The 22,353-nt window shown below is 34.8% G+C and overlaps 1 protein-coding gene across 2 annotated transcripts in view; it reads right to left on the reverse strand.

Moving 5' to 3' along the window:
- Positions 1 to 22,145, reverse strand: part of LOC149802714 (piwi-like protein 1) — an 84,609-nt gene extending 62,464 nt beyond the window's left edge. Inside the window, exons 1-6 of one of the 2 annotated variants that reach the window (XM_089952125.1) lie at positions 21,831 to 22,145; positions 17,648 to 17,777; positions 14,696 to 14,834; positions 12,684 to 12,843; positions 9,690 to 9,914; positions 7,348 to 7,543 (exon numbers count right to left, since the gene is read on the reverse strand). In XM_089952125.1, the coding sequence (XP_089808251.1) occupies positions 7,348 to 7,543; positions 9,690 to 9,914; positions 12,684 to 12,843; positions 14,696 to 14,834; positions 17,648 to 17,749 (822 nt within the window). In that variant the 5' untranslated portion in view covers positions 17,750 to 17,777; positions 21,831 to 22,145. Of the gene's footprint in view, positions 1 to 7,347; positions 7,544 to 9,689; positions 9,915 to 12,683; positions 12,844 to 14,695; positions 14,835 to 17,647; positions 17,778 to 21,743 lie in introns of both variants that reach the window. The other variant, XM_089952124.1, reaches the window with a different exon arrangement.
- Positions 22,146 to 22,353: the final 208 nt, after the last annotated feature.

Genomic DNA, 22,353 nt, shown 5'->3' on the forward strand with positions numbered 1-22,353 from the left:
ACTATTTTGAAACAAAATGTGTAAAATGATTGGTCAACATGATGATGATAATGAGTATAACATGTACTAAAATTCAAAGTAATCCACTATGATCTGCAGAAGTAGCTGCATTTACAAAATTCTGTCATACAATGTATTCAGCTCCAAGTAAAAAAACACAGAGAGCAAAGCAATTAAGAAGTGTAGCAATAACAAGATATTCTAAATGGTTGCTATCATTGCCATACTGGACATCAGGTCACCATCATTATAATTTAGAATTCAGATTGACAACATTTTCATTTGGGACCAACTAGACATCAGCAAAGACTTTCAATGAAAACACCATGTTGGTATGACCATCTATTCAGGAGGAACAGCTATAACAAGATTTTATGATGGCCACTGTGGCAGCCATATTTGACATCAAATTAGTATTATTTTCATTTGGAACCAACCAGGCCATGGGATGAATGTGTCTAAAGTTTCACGGCAATCCTAGAAGTAGTTTAGGAGGATAACAAACTGTGCTAATGGATGGACAGACAATGGACAAAAGACCATCCCATAAATACATCTTAGGGCTCAAAATTACACTAATCTGCAAATCCATAGTTTGTCACTTTGCCAAAGAATAGCTAAAACCCATGCCATCACTAATCCATTTAGCAATGGAAATTAGGAGAAATTTTATAAATTTGATAACAATAATTACAGTGAAAGTTACATGGGTCATGTATGTGCATTTATTCCTTTGAAATGTGGTCTTGTGTTGGATGTTACCAATATAATGTGAGTTGACATTCCCTTTAATGGTTGAATGATCTGTTTATGAGTACCTACCAATATCCTGAACTTGAGAAGGGAACATGAATGTTCCCAGTGCAAATGTATGAGTGAAATGACTCCTCTAGAAATTAGTGTGATTATTGTTAAAACAGTGTTTGTACATGTGGAACTGGAACTAGCCTGTATTGGTCCCAAGAACTATTTTATTATTGATGATAACAAAAGTTACAGGGTATCAAACTAGTATTGACCAATCAGAAAAGGTTACATTCACTTAGTCAGCAAATAATCCAGAACTATACAGAACAATGTGTTTTAATATTTATATTTGTTGCTGACAGTTAATATAATGCACTGTGTGGGGATATTTGTAAACATATGGAAATAAAGTACAAACTGCCAACAAAATGGCAGAAATTACACAGTGAACAGAGAGTATATGATTGCAAATAAGATACAAAAATGATGTGCAAATGAATATGAATGGAGGGAATATTACCCAGGAAAGACTGTGATGCTGTGCACTTTCTGCACTGAGTATTCTGAGAAATATGAAAGTGTGCAAGGTAATTCATCCATTGATGGGTTGAAAATATTCCTGGAATCACACAATGCAAGCTCTCTACACATAATGGCAAATAGATACTTGAAATGAAATTAAAAGTTGGTTCTTCAGATGCAGAGCAAATTGTGAGATTTTTTAACAAGAGCATACTGAAGAACCTTGAACAAAAACTTTTAACTTTTTGTGAGTCTTGTGAAGTACAGATATTTTTGTTCTAAGTTAATGCTAATGAATAACACATGATGAAAATTTGAAACTGAACTGGCATTTTTGATTTTAGCAGGATAAGTTACATCTTTGCAGGATCAGTAAAAAGTTTAGTTACGGTGATCCTGTGGGTTTGTGAAAAATAATCCTAACTTTAAGCACTGGGAAGTGATTTGTTGAAAATGGCAATCTAGGATGAATATCATATTCTGCAATACAGTGAAATCTGTGTTCAGTACATTCAGCCTTACACTGCATTCAGTTGGAAGTATAAAAAAAGGACTAAGTTATAAAAAGTGGACAGTAATTTGATGATATGCAAATCTTAGGTGATGAGCATAATATTCACCCAGTTTCATGGCAATTCATAAAAACTGGCAATAAGTTTCACTAATGAGATTGTGTCATACACTGCATTGAACTACAGATCAAAAGGGTCAATAAATGAAACAAAAATTACACTGCGTTAAGCAACACAGGTGGCAATAATTCTAACAAGTGATGATCATAATATTTCCTGTTTCATGGCAACTCATCAAAAACTGGGGTACTATTGGTATGTCACACTGCATTAAGCTACAAGAAAAAAGGGCAATAACTCTAACAAAAATTGCAGAAGAATGCAATTCAAGCATCTGCACATCAACAGATTGAAAATCATAATATTTTTTAAAAAATTCACAGCAATTCATCAAGGACCAAAGGACCAATTGCACAAATGACATTATGCCATGCTCTTCATTGAGCTACAATAGGATATAAAGTACCAGAAGTTGGAAAAGCTGCAGAGAAATGTGGGGAACAACTTCTGGTAGGGTGTGGCTGGGGGTGATTCTGCCACCCACCAATGGCACTGGTGTATCAACCTTAGTCTTTCTTTCCTTCATGGAAAAAACAACTTTTTCAGATATTATATTTCTCCTTTAATACTCGGATCACATTAAGCCTTACAACCTCCTTCTGAATCCAGCCCTCCTAAAAGACAATTTTTTTTCTTTCCCCTCTATTATATAGACAAAGGGCAATAACTCTTGTCCATTAATTTTCCTTGCCACCACTTGGTGGCACAAATTTAAAGCTTAGCAGAACATTGTAAACTGGATGTTCTCATTGTTTGGAGGATGGGAGAGTAAAAAAGTAATGTGATTCTGTAACCTAATTTACTGAAACTTTTGCTTTCTCCTTTGGATAAATTTCCCAATCACATTAAAATTAGGCAGAATATGTAAGAAAGGAGAGACTGCTGACCATCCTATTTGTACCTCGGGAAGAAAGTTCGATTCCCATATGCAGGATAACCCTTTCTCCTAACTTGTAAGCAGCACAACTGAAGCCTACTTGATTAACATCTGGAAGAAATAAGTGAACTATTTCTATCAAACAAAGTTTCTGGATGAATCCTGCAAAAGCTGCATTGGGGTGCCCATCCAGAGGTTGTGCTCATGTCAGTTGGGTTTAGTAGCTACCTGTGCGACTGCGACTTAGCCTACCAGATTCAGAGGGTGTAAATGTGAGGCTACATGTCACAGGTAAAAACTCCAGAAATTCAACTGAACAATAAAGAAAAAAGTCAGCTATATGTGCAGACCTGACAACCCTAACAATACCTTCTCAGTAAAGCTGTAGATGTAATACCACAAGTTAGACAAATTTTCAGTAAGGTGTAATAAAATATCATATACTAATATTGTCACATTGAAAAATGTGCATTTAACAAGTTTAGAAGTGTAATCAGAGACTGGTGCAGCGATGGTAAACATTATGTTCAACTGAAAAGTTTGTAAAGTACAATTAGACCTTAACTACCTCCAAAAGAGTTTAACAAACTGCAATTCCAAATCTCATGGAGCTCAATGACTTCTTGCTATCTTACCACCTGAAAATATCTGACAGCAAAACAGCAGGAAAATTTACACAGGAATGCCACTTACCATAGTAGTTTCTTTAAAAGGATAAAAGTTACAACATTTTGAAGAAGAATATTATCTGGTTTAGGGCTGTCATCAAGCAAAAAACACCAAGCATTATACAAAACTAAAATTTCTAAAAACAATTACATTTTTTTCACCTTAAAGTTACTGTAACTTTTGATTTAAGTAGAGATATCTCGAGAATTTAAACTGTTTTGAGGTATCTTTTTAATTTGGAATAAGTTGTGTTCATTTTTAACATCTTAAAATAACAGACAAGGGTTACTAATACAGTGATCTAATTTACTGCCTTTAAATGCATTCATCAATGTTTAACAGTCCTCTGTATCATTAAGTTAAATCACAAAATGTAACAGAAGTCGAGGATGAATGAAATATGGGTCATTGTGAACTGTTTTTGTGATGAGTGTGCAGTATTCATCACCATACATCTCCTCACCAAGGTTCATGATTCCTTGCATAGCAATAAGTATATAAGACTATTGTGAACGACATATTTCGCCTGCCTCAGGTTAAATAGTCCTCTGTATAGATATGAGACGGTATGGCTGACCTTGAAGACTGTTGACCAGCAGATCTCAGTTAACTTAGATCTTTGTTCAAGGAATATGGTTTTGAACTAGACTGAATATACAGAAACTATAACATTCTTATTCGACTTACCATGACTATCATTGACCTTTGGACTCCTAAATCTATAGGTTTCTGTTACCCTAAATGTTGGTGATCCACAAGTTTTGGTCAAGGAAATACTATAAAATGAATGCTATTCTGCCAATCATATATTTCTTACAATGACCTTGATCTTTGACCCCAAAATCAACAGGCCTCTTCCATACCTTGCATACAAGTCATCCGCATACATAGGTCAAGGCAGATGGTCTATTACTCAAATTCTTATGCGAAACCCTCTTTTTTCCCTTTCAAAGTCACCATGAACTTAAACTGTTGACAAAATCAATAGACTTCTTTCTTACAAAAAGTGCATGACATCCAAAAACTTTGGCAACAGTACATGGTCAAAAACTGAAACATCTGTGAACAAACCATGTTTCATGATTTAACCATTTACCTTTTAATTCCAAAAGCAATAAGCTTCTACCCTACTCCGACTATAAGCCATTTAGAAAGAACAGCATATTTGCATGCCAAGGTTCCGATATGTTAACCCTATCTATACATATGTGGATCAAGCAGATATTTCTGTGCTTCAGGTCTGTGAATTTCACTGGTTGCAGAGGCCAGCCACCACATCCAATCAAAATTAAGTTGTTCAAATTTGAACACTGTTCCTACATGATCGAGACAAGGAGAGCACACAACTTGAATGGACTCATAAATAAGTAATTTTCCACTGCCAGTCCATATTTGTACAAATACCTTTCACTCAAATAAATGGTGGGGGATTACTTTATTTGCATTGTTAATGTACCTTAACCTTTAAACTTTGAACGTATTTTTTTTAAAAACCAACCCTTAAAACCAGTTTGCATCCTTTAAAACTTGTGTCTCTAAAAGTGGAAGTAATTAGAGATGAAAGACACTATGATAAGGAGATTTTACTTTTTATTTATTGTAATTCTTACTATTACCAAACAATTAAAAATAATAAATTGGTTCAAGAATTTTAAAAATATAAATATAGCACCCTAAGGTTCTAATTATTGAGCTGCTCTTTGTCACTTTAAAGATTTTTAACATGAGAAAAAACTCTACTGATCTTACTTGATAATTATACAGGGTAGAATTTTACTGATCACTTTTTATTTGGTTTGATTGTATTTAATTGCCCACATAAATCCTGAGTAGTTGAGGGTGTTTTGGGAGTCTTTTGCTGTTTTAAAGTAATCATGGGGTCTTTCTTTTGGTGATAATTACCAACATAGGAAAAAAACTCTCCTGATCTTACTCGATAATTATACAACACATAATTTTACTGATCACTTTTTTAAGGTTTGATACAATATAATTGTATACATGTATCCTGGGCAGGTGATAGTGTTTTTGGACAGTCTTGTGCTGGCCCCATGACTTTCAGGGTGATAGGCAGAAAAATTAAACTACTGGATGTCTAATTTATGCATAAGTTGTTGGAAGTAATCAAACATAAAATTGCTGGACAGATTTGGGGACGCAAACAAGTGTTCAAAAAAACAGAGTCTTAACTTTTAGAACAGTCTTTACTTTAATATTCTTCAAAGGAATAGCCTATATAAATCTTGAGGACACACACATTATGGTCAACAAGTATTGGTTGCTTGACTTTGCATTAGGTAAGGAACCGACAATCAACCATTTTTCTGCTAAATCGTTTCTCAAATGGTCAAATGCAGGAATAGGTTGCAGATGTGCCTTGTATATCATCTGAGTGGGATTTCCTACCATTTGACAAGTGTGACAAGATCCATGGTACTTATAAACATCAATTTTAATTTTTGACAAATAAATACGATTCAGGGATTTTGTGATAAGTCTTAATGATACCAAACTGACTAGCTAGGCTATGAATTCCCTGTCTATACGACTTAGGAACAACAATGTGTTTGCTCACTGACCACTCATCAACAGCAGGTACATCATGTGGTCTCTACAAAGTAACAAACTAGTACTTGTGTGGCTTCAAGATAAGACAATCCAGATATTTATTCCTTATAACTGCCTATCTGAATAATAATTTTCGTTTAAGACCAATTCATCTACCAATATTGTTTTTATGAATGCCAGTTTACATAAAAAATTTATTTTTCTCTAATATTTCCTACGAAAAGTTATTTATTTATATTGCTTTACTGCATAGTTGTATTGTGCAGATATCTTTTGTCCTGACAATATTAAGTTATATTTTAAACAGGACAAAATAATGATAAAATCACGGACAAATGAAGATGTTTATGCGGGGGGGGGGGGGGGGGGGGGGGGGAGGGAGATGGATGCTACAACAGCCTGAGCTACGAATAGCCTTAAAACTTTTAAAGTGTTTTAAAAAATTATGTGTGTGTTTTATTTTAATTTATTACTCTACTAACAAAACAATCACATCTGTAGAAGACACATGTAAAAATTTGTATTCATCTTTTTAACTACTACATTAATGTCATGTCCAAATGTATCAAGCAAGTTTGGTACTGTACTGTAGCAGTAATAATAAAAAGAAATTGAGCTGGTTACTGGTAGCGGTAGCAACGTTATTTATATTCAATATATTTTATCATTATAATTGCTACCAAATGAGTCTGATGTCTTATCAGTGAAGTACCTTACAATCAATCATCTTATCTGTACTATAAATATTGCTCCATATATGGATGAATACAATTTTAAATAATACAAAAATTGTAGTTAATAATATTAATGTGCCAAAACCATTTTCCCCCTTTTAGTCACAGTGACTTTGATCTCTGATCTTTGGGCAACTATGGCCTGGTATGTCTAAATCCTTCTTGAGCTTGCAGACAAGAAAGTGTCACCAACAGATGAATGGATGGATGGACAAACAAAATAGGGATGACTAGCAGAAATCAAAATTCTCTCTTTTTTAGGGGTGTGGAGAGGGAGATAATGTTTGTGCAACCAACATGGAATGGATTTTTCACAGCTTAAGATGCATGTAAGCATTAAATAATGAATGATGCATAATAACAATGTATACTGATATAAAAGCAAACATACCTTTAAATGTCACACATATTAAGCAAGTACCTGTCTTGGCCAGTTTTTCAAAGTCCCATGTACAAAAGTATTTGGCATCCCCATACCAAGGGAGACCAATCTTTATACTTCCCATAGATGGCTGTGTCCATATATTACAATTTCACATGAAAGTAATTCATATCATACTACCCACATGAGAATGTGAATGCCTTACATTCTACTTACATTGTTTGGAAGTTCAAGTGGAAGGAACAGTAAAGTGCCGTCAAAGGCTTTAGTATAACCGATGACATCTCTATGTTCATTCATCATTTTGAATCGCATGCCTTTTGAGTCAATTTCTGGACTAAAGTCTACACAATATTGAAAAACTCCTCTGTTGCGGCATTTGATGCGGATATAATTCACTGAGAGAGCCAACCTGAAAAAGAAAACAGGTACAGAATTCAATAAATATGACGAACAAACGGAATTACATCAAAATGTTATGATGTAATTTTTGTTGTTGTTGTTATAGGGTTTTTCAGCACAAGATAGGCTATACATGGTGGCCAGTATAAATAGTGGAGGAAGAATCCAGGAAAAACCCTGAAAGAACCACCAACCCATGAGAAGCTACTGGCAAGCTTTCCCACATACCCACACTGTCCAAGCCCGAGACTCGAACCCCCACAGACTGAGGTGAGATGGCAGTGATCCTTAACAGTGAACACTTTAAACCAATCTACCACTCCAGGCCGTTATGATGTAATAAAAATATGATAAGATAGGTATGCTACAGCTATTGGCCAAACAAATGTTTTTAATGATAATTCAACATAAAAATGCCTGGAAACAAGCCAAAATGATCAATAACACATCAAAATGACCAACTATCCAGTTACATATTCATTTTAAAGAAGAATACAAGGTTAAAATGACTTAGCATTAAATATGTTTTACTAATATCTTCCATCTCTAAGACTCCCTTAACTTCTTGAGCAGTTATTTATGTAAAGCACATACAAAGTAGTACACAATGGTAGAAATTGTTAATTTGGCACCCAAAAAACAAGATGCCACGAAACTCTGTGTGTGTGTGTGTGTGTATATATATATCACACATTATTGTGAGTTTGGTTCACTCCATGCTTACAATGGGCAAATCAATTTACCTTGTACGCACAGGTCATGCACCACAGCCAGTGTACAAACTTCACGCAAAGGAGTCTTGTTAGTAAGTGGTCTACTTTAAGGCACAATATCTTCAGATGTAGAGGTATGTGAATTGTATTTTCCTATCTGTATTATAGGATAAAATTGTTTTATTCTGATAGTTCCAAACTGTGTAATGCAATGTTAGATTTTAATATAGTCTGTTTTTAAGTTCACCAGTATATAACTGAATAGAAGGATTGTAGTCACATTAATGTTGCATGAAATAAGGGATGAGAGAATGTTACTTCAAGTTTTGTAAGATTCTTGTCAGATACAGGTTTACATATGAACCTGATTATTATGATAACCTTATATGGCAGTCCCAATGATATAACTTTTTATAAAATTATCAACTCCACTTACGTGCAGGTGTCACATACGTCATTTTATGTTTTACATGACCATGTCACTGATATTACATGGATTTAGATATATTTTCAGCTGAAATGGTGAAGGGCTGAAGGGATGACTGGGTGAAAGAGCAATAGTGACACAGCTATGCTCTATGTTTGTGTTTGCACCATACTAAAGATGTTCTTTTAGCCGTGGTGCTAATTTGAGTTGGTATATACCCAGCTGTTGGTGGTGATGCTGGCCCCGAGGAAGATAGTGGTGAGGGACCAAAGCTTCAGGACCAACGGGTCTGCAGGGAACAAGAGGTGTGCACTTAGTTAAATAACTCACCATTGTGTTAAAAATCCAGTCTTGGAATTTATGTGCATGAGTTTGGTTTAGGATTTTTTCTATCCTTAGTCATCTATAAACATCATATTTTCAATATCTTTCATAGTGTCTTCATTGTAATCTGATTCCAACCTGGTTCATCTTGTTATATACAAGCACAGCTTGTTACAGCAACCATTTATATACAGTCCTAAAGATGAACAAACTGAAAGTCCTGCACTGGGGTCATCTCACTACAGATAACAATAAAATGATGATGCTAATGAAAGTAACAATAAAAGTAATGATGACGGGTTAAATAAGGATTCTCCAAGTCTGATAAATCAGCCTCCAAAAAGGAAATTAGCAAAAGAGCAAAAGCTGCATCTGATTGGTTGCTGGATCTGATGGTCTAGCCAGAAGCTGTTATTCCACATGGATTTACAGTGTAAAACATAGGATTTGATCAAGAAATACTATGTACATATCACAGGAAAGGCACCCTTCCATCATAAATCAAGAGCTATGAGAAATAATGTCAAGTGTCTAATATGAACACTGATGCTGTGCACAGATCTTTCTGCATCAACTGCATGACTTTATGGAGATGTAAGATCAAACCTTAAACTGCCCATCAGTATTAGTACAGGTTTGGGGATCGATTTATCTAAGATTCTCCACTGCTCTAAGCAACTTGAAAGACTTACGGTTTTCCATCTGATCCAACCCTATGTACAACAGGTCTTCTTTCATCACAAGCCATTCTATCAAGATGACTTCTTTGCGATCTTCCAGTTTCAGTGCCTTGGGGTTGAACTGGGACAGGGGATGGCATTGCAGGAGGAGTATGTGAGACAGTGGCTTCTGAGACCCCAGTACCCTGTCCAAGTAGAGGAGCACCACGGGAAGCCAATGGAAAAGCCCTTCCAGCACTGGAAAAGAAATCACAAACTACATGGGCTTTAAGTCTATGCAAATTCTATCCACCCTGCTAATAAATACAAGCCTGTTTCATAACCTTTCCTGCCATTTAATTTGTTTCTTCTCTTGAATAACAAGACTAACAAAAACTACAGGTACATCGGAGCATCAGTTTTGTGGCAGACAATGAAAACAAACTTTAAGAACCATTCCTAAATCTTTAAAAGATGTCTTCATTGTCAACAAGGCAAAAGATCTTCCTTCCTTGAGGCTAGTAGACAATTAATAATGACTAAACATAATGCACATACCAACTCCCTGAGAGGTATAAGCATAATTACTGCTGATACCAGTGGTAAAAAAGCATGTGTAATTTGGGCATAAAACTTGTAATCCGTATACCAAATACCATAATTACAGTAAACAGTATGAAAAATGTATATTTTTGCTACTAATCTGGATCTGCAACTGGTAAAAATTCTTGTCACAAATGAATAGCAAAAGGTGCAGCTTGACAACTAATCTTCTTATTCTGGAGTTGTGTTCAGGATATAATAGATGTAAGTAGTGGATGGATGAAATCATTAAAGAGATTGAAACTGGAAATAGCAAAGGCACATATACTACTAGGCCCCAAAATTTTAAGTGTGAATAATGGATGGATAAACGAACAAACTTATGAAAATATTTAAAATAGGAACTTTTGAATTGTGAATAGTAAATGATTGCAGGCAACAAATTCTTATACAAGGTATGGAACCAGTCTATATTTAAAAGACTCATGTTTGCTGCATGGCTGAAAATAATGACTGGAAAAAATGTAGATTTTCTGGAACAAGCCAATATATGGGTAAAATGTACACATTTATAGGCTTGAAATTAAAACTATTTTCATTTTATCACTGTTGCTGCACATGTGCTACTGGATGAAAATGGAGAGATCTCACCTGGTGGGATTTATGACATCACAAAGGAAATTTTCCGCAAAACAAACTGCAGCTTATCATTTTCACCATTTTAAAAGTTTTCTCTTGGATAAATTAAGTACAAGCACGTTTTGCTAGACTTGCCTGCTTTACACAGCATTTTGTTAATAACACTTCTCCACCTCCAAAAAATCTATCTGTAATAAACGTGAACACATATAATTAATAAATCTTGATTTTCAAATGATAACTGTAGTAAAGGATAAAGAAACATTAAATTATATGATATTCTCAAGCTACAAGATCTCAGATCAACTGCTTTGGTGGCCATACTGAACGTAAGAGTAGCACCATTTTAATTACTAATCCTTTTAAAAATGGCCACCTTGGATGTCAGAAAAACATCCTTTTCATCCAGTTCTAACAAAATGGTTTTGCAAGACCAGGACAACTGATGAAAACTGCAAGTCAATATGACATTCCATTTAGGAAGAGTAGCAACAGAAATATTTTCAAGATGGCCATATTTGTTATCAGATCAGCACCATTTTTATATTGGGATCAAGTAGTTGTCATAATTAGTCTTTTCATGAAAATCCCAAGCCAGTATGACTTTCCATTTAGGAGTAACAATAACAATCTTTTCAAGATGGCTATTACGGTAGCCATAATGGATGTCGGACCTGCACCATTTTCATTTAACACCAACTACATATCATAAGACGTTCTAGTGAAAACCTAATGCTGATGTCAAGGTGAAGTAGCACTAATAGGATTTACATGATAATTTGTCAGGTCTTGGGACTACTAGTGGAATTAGTATTCTCTGAAGGTAATGGAGAATTAGACACATCACTGCACAGTAAGTATAGACAGAATTTGCTCCCTTGACTGTTCCAAATGTCAGTAGAAAAAAAGAGTGACTTTAATTTATGACCAAGGCAATAAAACAGGTGAAGTCTGGTAGCTCAAAGCACTGTTATGTTCCACTTCATCCCCATGCACAAGCCTTTCTGTCATAATTCCATGTCTATATGACCATCTGTTCAGGAGTTGTAAGTATGTCTATATCGAGTGGATCTGTTCAATATTGCTAACATTTTCCTCAGAAGAGCTGCATGGACATGCGGACAGACTTGACCAAACAAAGATGTCTGCTGCAAGCAGTGGGGGAATGCGACTGAGATGTTTTATAACAAAGTGACCATTTAAAGAAACAGCTTATCCTAATAAATAACTACTATTCTGGACATATTGTTAGCCTGTTGTATACATGTATGCAAATAGCACATCAGCACAACCCTGACTATACAGTGCAGAGTAATATGTGATGATTTTCATTTTCTAAAATTTTTCCAAGATCTTCATGAAATTAGGAGAATGTATATATATTAATAATTGTTCAGTCCTGAGAAATATGAAATCTGCTATGTACAACTGAAGGATCTTGCTTGGTTTGAATATGTGCACGTTTCTGGTGAAAACAAAATTTGTCATCATTAAAAATGTGTTTTTTTAGATATGATTTTAATGTGTCTTAAGAAAACTATCCTTCTTTTCCCATAAAAATTTAATATATGTCAAGATCTTTGCTCAATTTTTCTGTTTTAAAAAAATAAACATAAAAAAAAAAAGGAAAATCTTTAAAATACTAAGTCCAATTTTTTCATAAACTACACCCTTTTTAAAGTCAAAGATATTCTCCGCCAGAAAAACATCACGGGACACATCCATGGGAAAAGGGCTGCCTCCATTAATTGCCTCGTACAACAAATGGGCAGGTGTATCAGACCTATTTTACATCCATAATTCCACAGAGAGAATATGCCCTTTCAAAGTAGTTTACAGACTTACCCCTGAAGCAGAGCTTGCATAGCTGCCAATCCCCGTCCCATTGGCATAATGGTCCCTGGTGTGACAGATGCTCGACCAAGGCCAGAACTGGGTGCCACCATGGGGTTTGGTTGCTCTATCACAGAGCTTGGTGCTGCTGTGGTACTGGGGATAACTGGAGCTGAAATTTATTATGACTCTATTGCTACATGTATTATGACTGTCAAATCTGTGGACTTAATCCACTGCATTTAGCATATATCTAAACCATTCTTCACAACAATAAAAACAATTTTCGGATCATAATGCAATAAAAGTCAGGTACAATGTGTTTTATGAAGCATATGGTTATCAAGAACTCTAATTTCAATCAACCTGCAAAAACTCAACATCACTAAATATACACTAGAAAGACAGCAGCTTTTTACTGCCTAATTGAAACAAGCGGGCTCTTTGAGTTAAAATTTATGTGATACAAAAGTTAAGAAAATTCCTTTTATTTGTTTCAGATAAATGTAACATTTCCTTTCTTCATCATCAATTGCTGTTCAAAGTATTGTGAATCACGTGGGATACCAATTTTCATGGTATTTATGGGCAAGACAGACCATGTATTTAAAGTCACAATAAAATATTAAATGTGTACTGTATGTCAGTATAATAAAATACCCTTCTTCTGTTTTAATAGCAAAGGTTTTGAAGATTGGGATATATATATATATATATATATATATATATATATATATATATATATATATATATATATATATATATATATATATATATAAAGCAGGGTTGTTTGTGTGTGTTTTGGATTTTTAACATAGCTTTAACAGTTTTTCAATCATATTGCTATGATGTCTGCAGATGGCGGTTTATAGTGATGTCTAGCACTGGGGCATCATGCCACAGACATGTAGCATGATGTCCCACCCATTATCCTGACACCAGGCCAACCAGTCCTAACACTAACCTCTTCATGCTGAGTGCCAAGCAATGCAGCTGTTAGTACCCTTTTTTTAATAAGTCTTTGGTATGAATCAGCCAGGGTTCAAACCCACGACCTCCTGCATCTGAGGTGGATGCTCTAACCAGTAGGTTACTTCATGCCAGGATATTTTCTGTTAAATTTGGTAAAATTCTGCTTGGTGGTAGCAATGGATTGCTGGCAAACTGGCTGAAACAATAGTGATTTTGCTGAATGGCTGAAAATTCCAGAGAAATCCAATAAATTTTGGGGTTGGGCCTAAGGTGCTTAAACTCTACAGATCACTCAAACATCTCACCTATGTCTGCATGAGTCGAGTCTTGGCTTGAGTAAAACATCATGGGCATGTGAGAAAGGTTGCCAGGTGCTTCACATGGGTGGGCAGTTTTTCCTGGTGGTCTTCTCGTGTTCTTTCTTCACCAAATATACTGACCACCATATATGGCCTATCCTGTATTGAAAAGATGGCAATAAACCACAAAAAGCCAAAGCCAGTGGATTTCGGGAGGTATACCTATAAGATGTTACCTGTACAGAGTGAAAGCCAAAACTTAAGAACTTTCAGTATATGGGTAGACAAAAGTGACAATAGGAGGTAATTCTAATAGTATCTTGGAAAAATTACTTCTCAGAGATACTATTTTCAGTTGTCTCTATTGTATCTATATGAGAAAGACAATTTTACTTTCCTTCTAGGAGGGCTGGATTTAGAAGTTAGAAGAAGTTAATTCCACTAATGTCAATGTTATCAGTTAATGTATTTGATGGAGAAACAACAATCCAAATGTCTTCATTATACTGTACCTGCAAAGGATAGTTCACTGCACAGTAGGAAACTGGTGGTTCCATGTTTAGTGTGCCTGACTATGACCCAATGGGGGCAGATGCAAATCCTACCATTGGACCAGTCTGGGTCAGCTACAATAAATTGTCCCTATGCAAGGCACTTCACTCCAGTTGTCTCTGCACTAAATAATCTACTTCTGTTGATGTGCCATAATGCACCAAACCAAACCAAATCATTGCACAGTACTCTAGTCCTTACCTTCCTGTGCAGTGATGGAGAGAGACCTGGCACCCTGTATCAACCCCATCATACTCCCTCTTCCCAAAGGTATACCAGACCCCCTCCCTATGGAAGCCAATGCTGGTTGGACTGGAGCTGCTCCTGCTGCATTTGGTCCCTACAAGTGCAGAAAATTATGTGTAATTATAGCATAAAGTTACACTGGCCTTAGCTAAACTCCTCACATCTTGTTAAAAAAGAAATTCATTTTATTCTAACCTCAAATGAAAAAAGAGATGTCATGAATGTTCCCGAAGTCAATTTTGAGATCAAGTGCCAAATGTGATGTTTATTCTCCAAATTTTTGTCTGATAATTCCCAATTCCAAGTGTTAGAAACTAGCTTCTTTGTTCTTGCTGGAGTTTAAATAATACTTTTACATCTTTGTTAATTAGCATAATGAAATCTAGGAGTGCCAGCAGCTAAAATACATTGCAACATTTAGTATTTGCTGTGCTCATCTGAAGTATGTGCTAAAATACACAGCTCACTAAATAACTCAAGCATAACAAGGTTCAAAAAATCCAGTGCACTATAAGCAAGGGTGTGTTATTGAGGGACCAATAAAAAGCTAATAACGGGATAGAAATCAATGGAAGACAGATAGACTGATTGAGTCAGTTACAGTAGAACATAAAAAATAAATTCACCAAGTTTAATCATTACCAGACATGAATTTAATGAGTCTAAAAACATTTTTTAAAATGCAAATGAGAACACAATAATATTTGGAGTTTGTGACACATCTGACAAATATCACTTCACATTTCATGGCCAGATTTGCTGAGCTTATCCCTCCTGAAACAAATATAGTTTTATTCCATGTTGGTGATGGAATCTCCAAAACCATCCATGGCTACCCATGAAGAATTTGCAAAAGCACATCTAGTACAGACTTGTTCTTTGCCAAGTACAACAGGGAAATGCAAGTCAACATATGGCTGAACATCATGTATGATGTGCCAGTTTTACTATCATTAGTTAACATTAATCATTCAAATTCATCAACTTGATATGGTGGAGGGTTTGATGTCTTAATGCCTTAACAATCAGTACTGTACAGATCTGTTCTGACATCTGGAGGAAAAGTTTCAAAAGTATCTCACATACTGACACTGCTGAACTACACATAAACTAATCATTCTATATTGAAACAGATGCCTCTTTCCTTACCAAGTAAATCAATGCACAATCTAGTGGTTGCATTATTTTCCACATTACTGTGCCAGCACAAATTCAAAAATTTGGCAAGCAATTTCATGGGATTTTCAACATTGTGCATCCTAGATGCAAACATGTCATTCGTTACTTCCCCTGCATATTCCATTTGAGAAAAAGAAATGCATTTTAAAAGGGAAAAATAAAAATTATTTCACTGATGATTTAGGTTTATTTACCAATTTTACAAAAAAATCAGATCAAAAAATAGTTTCTGATGTAAACATGCTAAGCCTCAAAGATGCGAGATCATATCATTAATATTTATGGGGCTCCCTCATGCAAGATCTCGATCACATAAGCAATGGATCGATGGCAAACTGGAGTAACAAGCCCAGTCAAATGCAAGATCACATCAATATGCATGGCTCTCACTACTGAGCTTGGCTGAGATCTTGATATTTGCAAAGTGATCTTGCTATTTGCAAAGTAAAACTGCCAACAAGTATTGCAAAGCAATTATGCTCATGACAATACCATCTCTAACATCATGAAAAATCCAAATAATCTCAAATCTCTTCCACAAAATGTGAGCAAGAAATATCAGTGACTGGTTTTGCATCCAACGGTATGCAAGCAAAGCCCCAGAAATTCCACAAAAACATTAAAAATAATACTAATTTCACCAATGAAGAACACATACTAGCATGTGAAAATTCTTGGAATGAACAATGACAACTAAATCTTATCAACCACATATCTATGATATGACAGAAACAACTAGGAAACCAAAATCTGAATGTCTTGCAACATTTCAACTGCTGTTTGTCCATTTATCTTAAGTTACTGATCATAGAATGTTTTATTAAATCAGATTTATTTACTGTCCCCTCTTTTTTTGCATTTCTGTGGCAAACAAAATAAAAACTTAAGAGTATAGGGAGCTAAAATAATTTTTTTATGGTTTTAACACTTCATGTGATTCTCTCGTAAGAAAAGCAAATCTCTGAATTATATACATCAGCAACTTAAGATACATGACAACACAACTATTTATATTTCTCAAGAAAAAACACCTAACTACTTAAATAATTGGATCACATTTAAAGATGGAAACAAAACTGTTACACTAATTATGCCACAACACCATGGGTACAGACCACAAGGTATGGTATACTTTGTTTTAATTTTAAGGCTACCAGAGTCTGGAACAGCCAGTCCAGTGAATTGGGAACTATCTCCGATTTCAATAAATTAAGCAGGCAGATATGAACCTGGCCAGTGTAGATGTGCTTTGTACCTTTCAGTTTCGCTGTCTATGTCAATCAGCTTTGTGATTATCTATTTTTATCATGTTTCACTGGCTTAAATCCTGCACGCAATGTTTCTTTTAATTGAATTTTTGAAACTCATTTCCCGATATATTTTTTATCCACAAGCTTTTTATATACATATCATGTAGCATATATTTGTTAAAATTATTATTCAAAGTATGTCTCTATAATTGCATATAATATAGTTTGTGTAACTGTTCACATTTTAATGTTCCTGATCTGTCTTATTTTACTATCTATATTGTATTATTTTACATGTCCATTTTAATATTCTGAATTTGTGTTTGTCAGTAAAATTGCTCATCATAACCTAATGCTTGGATGTTATATTAACTACTTATGTAAATTAAATTTCTTGTATCTTGTACAATTATGCCATTAGTAAAATGTTACTCTGATTACAAAAATATACATGAAGTATCACAATACAGAAAGGTACCTGATCTTCTCTTTCCTCGCTTTCACCTGGTTTTCTAGTTGGTTGACTTAAAGCTTGCAAAATAGCAGCTCCTCTGCCACCTCTTCCAAATCCAGTTGCCATTATAGCTTTCTAATATTCATAATACCACCTGAAATATTAATATAACATCAAAATATAAAATAATGCTGGGAAAAAAAATAGGCAACAAGAACAGAAATAATTTAGTTGGCTCAGCATATCATAATAGCTTTCAAAACTTTTATTAGCTTCATTATACCTTACTGGAAACTATACATGCCATTTTTAATAGTAAGGACATGTGCTTGTTTGCATAATTTATTTCCAAGATGACATCATCTTCTTCCACTGAATCCGTGATTCTTCCTATCAGTAAAATTAACCAGAGAAGTTCTTAGTCACTCAAGCTCTGATAAAACTTATTTATGACCTGTTTATTCATGCAAAGTCTATAAGCAAAGAAGTTCTATAGTTTTTCCAACATTTCTTATTGACAGTTTATCTGTCATCTAATGCTGATAGCTCAGAATCAGAAATCATGTGCACCAGTCTATGCAGAATGTACAGTAAAATGGCAGCTGTCACTTCGAAATTCTATCAAAATGCAATGTAGTCATACTGAGCCAAGTTTCTACATTCATTACGTAGTAAATACAATGTAACAATGTTTACTCTAATTTAATTAAATGTTTTCTTATTTATTTCTTAAACATTACTACAAAGAATATCACAGCAAACAACTAGTATGGATTTTTGGTAAACAATATAGGTTATAACTTGATTAGGCTCCATATCCCCTTGCTACCAATTTAATACACAATGGCATGAAGAATCTGAAAAAAACACTTAATTCAGTTAGAGTATAGAAGGAAAAAAAAGAAATTTCATATTGTGTACATAAACATTATTGTCAAACAATAACAAAATCCAATTGTTTACTGTGCAATTAAGATGCACTTATATAGGTATTTTTTGTATTATTTGAATAAATAGAAAACCACATTTCCAATTTATAACTGTATTTTCCAAACTAATAACTGATACGTATAAGGTATTGTATCCATCAATAAGACAATTCCATGCTGCTAAATTATTGGGGTACACAAAGATATTCCACACATTCCAGCACAAAACTGACAAAGTTGGTAGTAACTTCCAGTTGCGGAGGTTTGTCCCAGAAAGACCAAAAATATGCAAGAACATTGCAATGAAACACACTTTTTGAATAGATTATATAGTTGATTTTATTTCATGTATGATGCACTCATTACTAAAAAAAATAGCCTGTACAGCAACAGATATCTTTACAATGCCATTTCAAACCACCTCTAAGAACATTCTTTTTTTGTAATAGATTAAATCAATTTTTATCTATTAGCAATTACCACAATGTAAATACATATTACCAGCTGTTAAAATTCATACAATGTATAATTTCTGCTGTGCTCATCTAAAGACATATACAGTGGTGTCATTAGGTGTCGGGGTCCAGGGATTTACCCTGGCAACTTTGCCACTAGCAACTGCCTATATTTAGTAAATCAATCAACATTTTTGAAAACAAAAGATATATTTTTTTACAAATTACTATTTTTGTGGAAAACGCTTGTACTTGTCAAATTAATAAACACACTAAATATGTAAGGCTGCAATGTTTACTAAATAAATGTTTATACTGTAAAACAATAACCAAAACAATGCAGTTTTACATTAACTAGTTTTAAAATCAACCTATCTCCTTATCTGCATGTTAGCATTACAGCTGACACCTACTGATATGCAGGGCACTGGTAATTTGCATGCTATACCTATCTTAGCACGCGTCCATTTCATCTACTGTCTCTAGTTATTATAGGATTCGGTTTGTAAAACACGTCTTTGTTGAATATATCTGACATTTTGAGTTAATCTCTTTATGACTGCCACATTAAGACAAGCATAACTAGTGGAGGAAGAACTAAGTGAAAACCTTGATAACAGCCAACAACTCACAGGAAGCTAATGGCAAGCTTTCTCACATACACACAATGGCCAAGCTCAAGACTCAAACCCATGTCAACAGAAGTGAGATGGCAGCTATCAGTAAATGCAAGTGCTTCAGACCACTCAGCCACATATAATGTATCATAAGAAAAATTTATAACATAACAGGAATGGACATACTGCTTGGACATGCACAAAAAATGCTTTTGAAGGACCCACAAATTACATGAAACTTTCTGACAATTACAACTTGAAACTTATTTTTAAAATAAAACTGTTACTCATTAAAGGCTGTGTTAATGAACATCAATACTGGGGTGCAGAAATCCATTGTCCATATTGTTCAAGTCAGAAATTTGTTCTTATGGACAAGCAACTTTTGCAATGTTATTTGTCTGTGAACAAATAAAATTGTGGCCTGTAACTTGAAAGGGCAACAGTTCCCATTTTGTCTACATGATGTTTACACAAGTGCTGTTCGTACTTAGCAGCAAGTACCATACAGGTGAATTGAATATTTAGTGTATGCTGATATTTATTGATTAGGACTGAAAATAGCCCCAGTGTCTGCTGTGCATACAACCAATGGAATCAGACTACTGGTTTAGGCGATATCTTTTTTTGGTTACATCAGAACAAACTTCCTTGGCTTGAGGACAGGGCTCACCAGAGGAATCAGTTGTCTTAGGCCAATCAATCAACTCCTCTGAACCATTATTAGCCACTATGATAAATTTTGCTGAGAATGCATCTGCATGGATCATTTTCTTATAAAGTTAGGGCTGAATGGTAAAAAGTTGAAAGAAAAGTCAACAAAATGGCTAACTAAACTAGACTATGACAGGGAATACAATAAAAAAAAGAAAACATCAGTTCAAACAATCTTGGCTGCAGGAGTTTCCTTAGCTCAAAGCCAATGAAGATCAAACAATCGAATCCTATAATATATTAAAGAGATACCTCTCAACTTCAGACATGACCAGTGGACTGTTTGCACGACAAGTTTTCACAAGGAAAGATGCACTGTTAAAACATTTAATGATGTATAAAGCACAACACATGTCAGTTAAGACCTGATAATGTAAAATCCAAATCTGAGAAAAAGAAGTTGTGGGTGATTTAGACAAAGAAGAGAGCCAAACTGAGCATTACAAGAAGCAGTTTAACCAAGTATATGGCACAACAAAGCCAAGAAAATCTTTTTCTGGCCATGATTTTCTTTGTGAAGTTCAAATAAAAATGGAGTTGAACTTGGAAGTGATGACATCAATAGAACTACATGCATTTATTCCATCAACAGTATCAAGGATAAAATACAGAGAGCTAAATTCATATACATCCTTTCAGATGCTGGTACTGGTTCAGTAGTTATAGACCAAGAATTTGTTAGTTTTGCAGGCTCTGACCAAAATATTCCAGTTAGAATGCTTGCCAGTGGTCGGATTCTAATGGGTGATTCATTTTACTGCAAATAAGAGGGGATTTTATAATCTTGACATATGTTTTGATGCTTCTGATCATACACAGCATTATCTCCCTCATGTCAACATGGATGGTGCAAGTGTAGACATGGGAGCAAAGGATGCTGTTGCTGAAAGGCTTTCAGACAGCATGTCACACATCCATAAATGGTACAGATTAACTGAAGTAAACATTTATTTTACGATTCGTCTTCTACTCTTTCTAAATGAAAATACTGACAAGTGGGTCTTTTATATGGTCAACTTTTAATTTATTTTGTCAGTGGACAATTCGATTTTGACAAAATTTCGGCACCCCTGCAACGTGCCATGTGCTGTACAACTTATTATCAAATTTGACTTTTTCACTGCGATACCAAATTTGGAACGCTATGTTCCTGACCGACTTACATCCATTTGCGTGTTTGTTTACACGGTAACCAATTTGGGAAACACGTACAGCCAGTTATTTAAATTAAGCTGCTGACTGCTGTAAACGTTCCAGCCTTAATTAAAATATCAACATGTATGGACAGTGTGCTGACTGATCATCAGTAACTTAGAACGAGCCTTAAAAACGACGGCCAACCAACACACTACCTTCTGTAAGTACAGTTTATAAAAAAATAAATGTATAAAGATGTATTTCTTACACTGCTGTATTTTTTAAAATTATAATAGGCCCAATTAAGTATACAACAATAACTAATATTCGTTTCCTATAGATAAAGGAGTCTGACCATTACGATTGCTCCCGCTGTGGATTAGGCCTAATGCCTCGTTCGTATTTGTTAAAAGCCCCGGATGTCAACATGACTGTGTGAATACCATATTTACGTTAAATTTCTTAAACGGAATAAGAATAATTAGGTTTTCCTCAAGAGAGGAAAAAAAAAAAAAAAAAAAAAAGAACAAGAAAAAATATAAACTAATGAACGGAAATCGCGACTATAGTTTTAACTGATTTACAGTCAAAACGTACCATGACTGAATTGTACCAAAGTCAAAAGAACCTATTAACGCCTAAACGATAAAATCAGTTCCGACAGTTTACAGATCAAAAGCCAACGAAACACTTATGTGCTCTAATGAACAAAACGTAACAAGAAACAAAACTGCATTATTACATACGCGCAGATTAGAACACATTGTGAACTAAGTAACATTTTTAATGTTTTCTTTTACCTGTAATTATATGATAATAACCTCTAGGTACGAGCTGAATAGCAGAAAGATTACTCGGTCCTTGGGCAATCGAGGTCA

This window comes from Sinohyriopsis cumingii, chromosome 3 (assembly GCF_028554795.1).
Source record: "Sinohyriopsis cumingii isolate HCF-2022 chromosome 3, ASM2855479v2, whole genome shotgun sequence".
NCBI classification, from domain to species: Eukaryota; Metazoa; Mollusca; class Bivalvia; order Unionida; family Unionidae; genus Sinohyriopsis; species Sinohyriopsis cumingii.